This window comes from Nansenia antarctica (genome assembly GCF_963989245.1).
Source record: "Nansenia antarctica genome assembly, chromosome: 5".
NCBI lineage: Eukaryota > Metazoa > Chordata > Actinopteri > Argentiniformes > Microstomatidae > Nansenia > Nansenia antarctica.
In genome coordinates, this window is record NC_137690.1 from 17,647,999 (window position 1) to 17,657,022 (window position 9,024).

General features: G+C 42.8%; 2 protein-coding genes across 2 annotated transcripts; one reads left to right on the plus strand and one right to left on the minus strand.

The window, feature by feature from the left end:
- The first annotated feature begins 1,116 nt into the window (after positions 1 to 1,116).
- smarcb1a (SWI/SNF related BAF chromatin remodeling complex subunit B1a) lies at positions 1,117 to 4,086 on the plus strand. Its single transcript, XM_080532111.1, has 9 exons — positions 1,117 to 1,208; positions 1,407 to 1,518; positions 1,612 to 1,741; positions 1,864 to 2,001; positions 2,128 to 2,255; positions 2,462 to 2,628; positions 2,821 to 3,011; positions 3,390 to 3,521; positions 3,679 to 4,086. The coding sequence occupies exons 1-9, from the start codon at positions 1,119 to 1,121 to the stop codon at positions 3,716 to 3,718; spliced, it is 1,128 nt and encodes a 375-aa protein (XP_080388237.1). The 5' UTR covers positions 1,117 to 1,118; the 3' UTR covers positions 3,719 to 4,086.
- Positions 4,087 to 4,097: 11 nt separating this feature from the next.
- derl3 (derlin 3) lies at positions 4,098 to 8,105 on the minus strand. Its single transcript, XM_080532112.1, has 7 exons — positions 7,987 to 8,105; positions 7,466 to 7,531; positions 7,290 to 7,363; positions 6,899 to 6,992; positions 5,896 to 6,091; positions 5,471 to 5,561; positions 4,098 to 5,199 (listed from the first exon to the last, which is right to left on the minus strand). Exons 1-7 carry the CDS (start codon positions 8,074 to 8,076, stop codon positions 5,091 to 5,093), a joined length of 720 nt encoding a protein of 239 aa, XP_080388238.1. The 5' UTR covers positions 8,077 to 8,105; the 3' UTR covers positions 4,098 to 5,090.
- Between the last annotated feature and the right edge of the window lie 919 nt (positions 8,106 to 9,024).

Sequence of the window (9,024 nt, forward strand, 5' to 3'; positions counted from 1 at the left end):
GTTGACAGGTACTTGGGTGTCTTTGTGGTGTAGCGTATCTTGAAGACCAGGCCCAGTGCAAGCTGCTGCACTCTGTCAACTACTCGTAGCCAATCCAGGCTAAAAAAATGAGCAGCGGTTAGATGTGTCCTAGGGTTGAGGCCTAGCAGAAGCCTAACCAGTTTATTTTGGGCTGTCTGGAGTCTTGTTTTATGGGCCTTTGTGGTTCTATAGTACCATGATGTTACGGCATAGTCGAAGTGACATTGAATGAGAGCTGCTTTGAATGAGAGCTGCTTTGAGATGCAGAACCAGAGGCAGGCAAACCTCTTCTTCAACACTGCATAATACTTTTATAACAATACCGATAATAATCATTTGGAATATGTTTAGTTTTTCCTTTCCCACCCCTGGCACAACCTCTCCATTGTGAAAACCTTTGGCCTACTACTAGGCTATTTCCTTATATTTTATGCATAGTATTAATTATTGCATTTGTCTATTTCAAAGATGTCAGGGAAAAGGGGATTCAGTGGAGCAGCCACCTATAGGTGTTCCTTTCAGAAGGAGTGGTCAACTCGATGGCCATTCATCCCAATGGGAACCACCAGCTCCTTCTACTGGTGGTGCTCAGTCTGCAGACAAGAAAGCTCCTGTGCCCATCAAGGCGTGAGGGACATAAGCAGGCATGTGGAAGGCAAGGGACATCAAGGGACATCAAGGGACATCAAGGGACACCAAGGGACACCAAGGGACATCAAGCCAAAGAACGTCCCAAAATCTCACTCTGAACTCTGTTCAAAACTTGAGAGCTCTGCATACTTATAGGGCCTATTGTAAGAGTGGTGTTTATAAGGAAGCACACCGTCATGAGCGTTTTGAACGTGTTGATTTGTCAAGGCAACATAACCAGTTACTTCATAACCAGTTAACTGAAATAAATGTCTAGAAAGTACTGTTGATGGAGGAGACCAGGGTAGGAGACCAGGATAGGAGACCAGGGTAGGAGACGAGGAAGGAGAGGAAGTCTAAACAGTGTTGGACGCGTTCCAAGAAAAGCGTCATTTTGCAGCGCCAGGTCACTTTTGCGTAGCGCCAGCGCGCATGCGCACCATTCAGCTTTGTTATTGCATTACAACATGGCGCTCAGCAAGACATTTGGACAAAAACCTGTCAGATTCCAGCTCGAAGAGGATGGGGATGGGGATTATTATATGATTGGTTCGGAGGTCAGTGTTTCAGTTTAGTAGGATAACTTGCTATATCTTACGTTTGTAATGTAACCTAAATCTACTGTTTATTGTCATTTTAGCTATGATACAGCTGCTGTTCTAGGGACGGTTGCCCCCAGGCCTGTCATTTGCTGTGATGAAGACAGCTGTGCGTGCTACGTGTCTAAGTTAACATCTTGATATCTGTGCTTTCAGGTCGGAAACTATCTGCGTATGTTCAGAGGTTCCCTGTACAAGAGATACCCATCGCTATGGAGGAAACTGGCGTCAGTGGAGGAACGTAAGAAGATAGTGGAATCATCGCACGGTCAGTAGCTCTCTACTGCAACTAGAACTGCTGTCTGGAGGGAAATACGATCGTTACGTTTGTTGCAAACCCCTGACTTATTCTTCCTATTAGATCATGGTTATACAACCCTAGCCACAAGTGTGACCCTACTGAAGGCATCAGAGGTGGATGAGATCTTTGAAGGGAACGATGAGAAGTACAAGGCTATCTCCATCAGCACAGAGCCCCCAGCCTACCTCAGGTATTGCCATTAACATTGTGATTAATCAGAATGATGGTTATTCAGCACTGGTCCTTGGTGATGGGGTGGTTATGGCAGGATATTGTTGTCACTTATAGCTTCATATCTCACTTGGCCAACAGGGAGCAGAAGGGTAAGAGGAACACTCAGTGGGTCCCTACATTGCCCAACAGCTCTCACCATCTGGACGCTGTCCCCTGCTCTACCACCATAAACCGCAGCCGGTTAGGTCGCGATAAGAAGAGGACCTTCCCTCTCTGGTAGGTAGAAAGACTTATGCAGTGTCAGAACTACCCACTGTGTGCATATTTTTAGGTGTAAAGATGAATCGCGTTCACAGATTAAAACCATTGTTTTTCTTACGTGTGACTGTTCACCATGCGCAGCTTTGATGACCATGATCCTGCAGTGATCCATGAGAACGCCACCGGGTCTGAGGTTCTGGTTCCAATCCGACTGGACATGGAGATAGAGGGACAGAAGCTCAGGGATGCTTTCACGTGGAATATGAACGGTTGGTTTGCAGCACAGCTCTCCTAGTTTAGAGCGTGTGTGTCTGTGATGCTGGTCCTTGTACGCCTTTGTGTCTCAGTAGTGTGAGAGCTCTTGAAAGTTCTGATATGACTTATTTGAGCTATCTAGTCATTTCCTGTCCCTGGTTCATGTCCCGATTGCACGAGTGAACTAAAGGCTCACATATGCTGTCTTGTTACGCTGCAGAGAAGCTGATGACACCAGAGATGTTTGCTGAGATCCTGTCAGATGATCTGGACCTCAACCCACTGGCATTTGTCCCTGCCATCGCGTCAGCTATCCGCCAGCAGATTGAGTCCTATCCCGTAGACAGCATCCTGGAAGAGCAGACAGACCAGAGAGTCATCATCAAGGTAAGACTCATAGATCACCATTCCTGTTCAGCAAGGAGGTCAGACCAGAATTCCACGTGACGGTTAACTGAAAACATCATCAGTCATTTCCAAGCACACGTTAGGCTCGTTCTGGACACATGTCCACTCACTCACTTAAATCTCATTCTGGACCTCAATTTACATTTTCTGATTCCTTTTTTTAACCTAAAGCTGAACATCCATGTTGGAAACATCTCCTTGGTGGACCAGTTTGAATGGGATATGTCAGAGAGGGAGAACTCCCCAGAGAAGTTTGCCCTGAAACTATGCTCTGAGCTGGGCCTGGGTGGAGAGTTCGTCACCACCATCGCCTACAGCATCAGGGGGCAACTCAGTTGGCACCAGAGGACATACGCCTTCAGGTAACATGTACAAAGTGATACACACACACACAAAGCTGAAAATTGTGGCTTGGAGAGCTGAGATCTGTTGTTTTGGCTATGGGGTACACCCATCGGGCCCACTCAAGTGTTAGTATGTGGGTGAAATGTTATAGACTGTCTTGGCCCTGTACAGCCTCTGAAGTTATGTAAGAATTAAGTGAAAGGGACGGCCCAGCCCCAGACAATAACGATGACCTCTGCTCATATCTGGAGTATTTCAAAACACCAAATACATGTTGCTCCATAGTTGAAATACTGTGTCCCCTTTTAATGTCTGGTCTCTTGGTCATGTAGTTGTGCAATGATGACTGTTTGATGAAGTTGCGTAATTGTTCCTGGCTAATGTTGTCTTTGCAGTGAGAACCCCCTGCCCACTGTTGAGATAGCCATCCGGAACACAGGTGATGCTGACCAGTGGTGCCCCCTGCTGGAGACACTGACAGACGCAGAGATGGAGAAGAAGATCAGGGACCAGGACAGAAACACTCGGTGGGTGTCTGTCTATGTTCCACTCTCCTAGATACACACATTACAATCCATATTGTTAAAAGTAGCCCAACCACCATCTGCTACATTCAAATGTATGTATGTGTCACTAATGTTACTGCCACTGATATTGGCTCTCCATGTTGCCTTTGTTTTTTAGGCGAATGAGACGACTGGCAAACACAGCTCCAGCATGGTAGAAGATGTAAGCAGATGGTCATGCTCCCCCTACATGAAAATAGGCCATTAGATGAAGAGGCTGTTGGGACTTGCAATATGCTAACAGCAGCAACAGAGACATTCCTTCAGTTAGTTTACCAGAAAAGGTCATCTTCATCAGTCACCTGCGCTCTCAACATAAACCAACCAATCAACCATCACCCCGCTGCCCCCCCCCCGCCCCACCCTTTCCATCGTCCCATGTGTCTTTTTGAGCAGAGTCTCACCATATCCCCTACTACAATGTGCCCTCTCCCTCCCTCCCTTTTCCCAATGTGGAGAAACTCTTCCCACTTTGACCACTGACTTTTTTTGCCCACCCACAGAGGGGAAAAACACACAGGAAATCTCAGAGAATATATTGTTATGTTGTATTTGTTGTCTTTTTGTACATTTGAATAATTCTTAGAAAAATAAAAGTGAATGATCTTGCTTACCCTCTTAACCGTTACTATGGAAGTGTATGCGCAATCATGTCAATCAAGTAAATCATGAGATGTAATAATTACAATCAAATTCAAGCTTATCAAAGTTACTTGGAGTGTAACTAGTTACTAGTATTTGGTTTTGGCACCATATTATTATTATTAGAGCATTTGAACTTTGCATGCTTCTTTGTGTTCATGCTTTCAACACCCAGCACAACCCAGTTCTACGGTGGTGTGCTAAGCGATTTCTATTTGGCACCAGTGCTTCACCCACAAAGGCAGTAGTTAAAAAGTGCAAACTGTGCAGGTTTCTCTGGGTAAAGGGATTCCAGATAGTCGGCAGATTTATGAATGAGTCCAGCAGCACCAGAGGAAGAGTGACATAGAACCAAGGTCCACTCCAATGTCACACAAAAACAATGTTCTCTTTCTCTTTGTGGTGCACCATTTCCATGAACCAGTAGCAACATGTTACACTTTGTGAGGACAAGAACTGTGGTGGTATTCAAAATGGTATTTTAACCAGAAAGTAGTTCCACATTATTTGTAAAGAATCGGTGACAAAATGTGGACCCTTTGAAATGGCAAAGGATAACAGACCACAACCTGCCATGTTACATTAGAAGCAATGTAGTAAAATGCATCAAGTGAGAGAACCGTTACATTCATCACTAGCCTCTGACTGCATTTGACAATTCTAGTTACAACACTCGCTGAAAGGGAAGTCTGGGACATGAGAGCGATGCACTATGGTGGCTCCTAGTGGACACAATACATCAGCCATTTGTATGCGCCTTTTCTCTTCATCAACACCCTCCCAGAGGAGTAAATATCCATCCAACGCTTTCTCATGGCTCTCTGTTTCTTCTGTGGGGCTGGGTCTGTGTCTCTGGGTATGATGTGGAAGATGGTCCCCCTACACCTGCTACTGGTTGGGCTCTTCACCGCCTTGGTCCTGCCACAACTCTCCAGCCTGCTCCTCTGGGAGAGGAGAGTATCCAGGATCCTCCACTGGAGTGTCAAACATGGCCCGGCTGAAAAAGGACAATATTGCTGTTTAAGACAAACTTGATGGTTCATGCTATTATAATGTTGTGAAAATGTTATTCATAAGGGGAGTGAAAACCGGGGACAATGAGGCAAGTCTCACAGGGCCAGGGGACAACTAAAACTGTATTGAAACACCAGTTACTTTGGGACATAATGGATGCATGATGTCATTGTGGTTAAAATTCCCGGAGCCAGAGCCCACACTAAACCTTTGAACAGAGCAGTCACTGCTCATGCCAATTTCTTGATACTCACAGAAGATCTGGTGTCATCAAGAGCTTCCTGCCCCCTGGCTGGTTTGGAAACACATCTTCCAGAAAGTAGTACATGTGTCCCACTCCTATGCCTGATGAGGAGGAGGAGGAAGCCATCACTAGCATTTACAGTACATTACATCATGACAGAAATAGCAATGCATGTTAATTTAACTTAATGTTACACGACATCATCTTGTTACACGACATCATCTTGTTTTAATGATCAAAATCATTTGATTTGATTGTTTTGATGACTGTGTTTTGCCTGGACAACATTGTTGAGGCTATGTTCAGAGACAAGAGAGATAAACACTGACTATCTGCTTTGTCACACAAGGAGGGGAAACCCATTTTGTTCCTCGCTGTCCTGTCACGGCTATCACAAAGGGCTCTTGTGAGAGATGGACAGATAACATACTGTACCTAGAAGGTCAACTACAATCGAGTTGCCAAGCAGCAATGAGAATCCCATGAGCACCCAGGGTAGAAACGGTGCCTGGAAGTTAAGAAGGCCAAAGAAGTTCATGCGTATGAAAGGATTCCTTCTACTCCACACATACACCAGCATAATGGTGAATGCCTGGCCCAGGAAGAACAGGTTGGCAAAGAGGCCGAACAACTGTAGGTGTTAAGTTAAAGACATAAACACATACAGTAGCTAAATCAGTTACATTACAGCCCAAAATACCTGCTGCTGTTGAACCTAGAATCTATAATAATTCCTTCCTATCCGAAACAGATGTGCTTGAGTAGCCTACATACCGGTACCCACTGAATAATAACATGATGATAACTTCCAGTATTCAACCATTTCAGCTGGACACTTTACTGGAGCAAACGGTTAAATAAGTAGGGCTTGTTCAAACACAGGACTGCTATATGCCAACCTGAAAAGGAAAAAAACTAAACAAAAACATAATTCTTCCTTTTTCTAGCATTAATGACTGCCAATGGCCCCTGGCCCGAACAGAGATTAGTTTTCTTGCAATGACTGATGAATTGATGATTCACTTACTTAGACAGAGGTATTTGCTGTAAGTCGCTTTGGATACAGGCATCTGCTAATTGCCAAAAATCTAAATGTAAATGTAATACTGTATTATACCAGCAATCTAGTTCCTATGTTTTGGTCGACATATACTTGGAGGTTTGCTAAAAACATGTGGCAACTGAAATATAAAAAAAAATAGTGCTATCACAATACAAAAACATCCTCAAAGGTTTCCACCTAGACCATTGCACAATAGTACAAGGAGGTTATTAACTTAAAAAAACAACAACTGGAAGCTATATTATTTACTAAGAATGTGCAATGTGGTGGCTACCTGAGAAGAAGCAAGGAACGGCTGTCATTCAACTTTTACAACCAGGGACTGAAAAATACCCTGGGTAGTCTACATTTTGTCACTTCTAATGTTAAGGATACAGTCATGAGGACGCCTCCAAACAGGAACATAAATACAAAATCAGCAGTGCGGCCACGGAAAGACCCTTCCTCCAGCATACGGCAATATCGATACCTATTACTGTATGTCAAGGAAGGGATACACAATCAACTGGACACTAAAATGAATACTGCTAGATGTATGTAACTGACAGCACATACTGTTAAAGGTGTGATAGAAAAAATTGTAGGCTTGGGTAACAGGAAGCAAGGTTTTGAACATTCAATGCGTTCAACACAGAACTCAAAGGGGTTTATATATTACTTGAAGTTTCAAGAAGCCTAATATTGGCCTAGTGTAGCCTATGATGTGGTAACTGAGGCAGGTTCTGTTTGCCAATAAAGCAACAAAAAAAAAGGCCCCAAAAGATACAGAAAGATGATGTTGAACAAGAAACTGAATCCAAGTGAACCAAAAAAGAGGAAGTTGGTGATCAGGCGCCATATCTGTAAAACAGAGAGGGTTGAGTACAGTAGTGTGAATGACCGTGCTCATGCTAGTACAGTATATGAGAAGATTATGGTGTTAACAATCCAATCATAGCCTACCTGGTATCTTCTTATAATCAGATCTGGATTAAAATATAGCTGAAAAGGGGTGACGACTTCAAGTTGCTGAAAGCAAAGGGAATACAGCTTTAAAGTTATGATCAGTTATGACCACCAGCAATAAACTGTTTTACCCTATTGCCTACAAGGTTTTCCTCAAGTCATAACATTTTTTGACATTTTGTCATCTGTGTTATTTATAGGCAATGCATTATATAGACATTATATAGACAATACAATTCAGACAATGTTGTCTTTCCTTTCAACCTTATATTGCATGTCTTTTATCATGATTAAATACCATTTGAGTTTATAAATATTCCAACATACAGGCAACACAAAGGCACAAATATCCTTTATTCCGTTTGATGGTGCGTCTTACCCGGTTCCTCTTATGGGTAATAAACAACCTAATTACTGTGATGACCCAGTCAGAGCTCAGGAGCTATCCATGCGCCCTGTTTAGACCAGCTAAAGAGCAAGCATGCCGAATGTTACCCCCTGTGCCCTCATTTGCTTACCACCGCAGCTGTTGTCAAAACACAAGCTGTCGTGTACGCTCTGGTAACCGCAGGAATTTGGAAATATTCTTGAGTGAAGCTGAGAGCCATTGTCGTCCTCCCAGAAAAATACTTGTTTATGCGTATTACGCCTGTGATACATTTGTATTGATCCGTCAGGTCTGAGTACGACAACGTTACCTCAAACAGACACGATGACATTTCAATAGGCACGCCCCTGTTTATATTAGCCAATCAGACTATACATAACTAGGCGGCATAGCAATTGTACCGTTATCAGATTCACAAAAACACAAACGCTGAGACATTCTGACATTTTATTTGTACCAACAGATACAGAATTCATACATTTATATTTACACAGTAAATATGATATTTGAGTAGAAAAAAAATATTTCAAAAATAGAGATACATATCAAGAACAGAGATTGGCCTATAATGGCTGTTTTATTGAAAGGACAATATCCAGATTTTTCTATTGTCAGCACCTAAAGAAAGACTAATGATATGTGATCTTCAGCTATTAGCTGTAAACAAAGCACCATTAATATTTTTACTTTGAAGCAGATATGACATCAGTGTCCTGCACTGAAAACTGCAGAATGAATAACTCAACACAAATCCTTAGGTTAGTCTGACATAAAAAGATTGATTCACATCATATGCAGCACCAAGGGTCATTTTATCCCTTTTTGACAAACACAAAAGAACAGCATAATGGAATGTTACTGCAGATACTGTAATTTTTTGTAAGTGAGAGATACTTAATGTACTTTATTTCAAAAGTCATATGTTATTGTATTATCCTGATTATCAAAAAGACTTGATTATCAGAAAGACTTCATAATGATCAGAAAAATGCATGTCCCTTTAAAGACCATGCTTGTGGTGCAACATATCTGGCGTAATATTCGAGGTCACAATGTCTTGCAGTGTGCTAGTACTGCACTGTAGATGGCACTCTCCCAATGGCTCTGCTGTTTTCCTACAGCTGGGTCCTGTTCAAATGTGTAGGAAGGCATCCTTCCTTCCATCCTT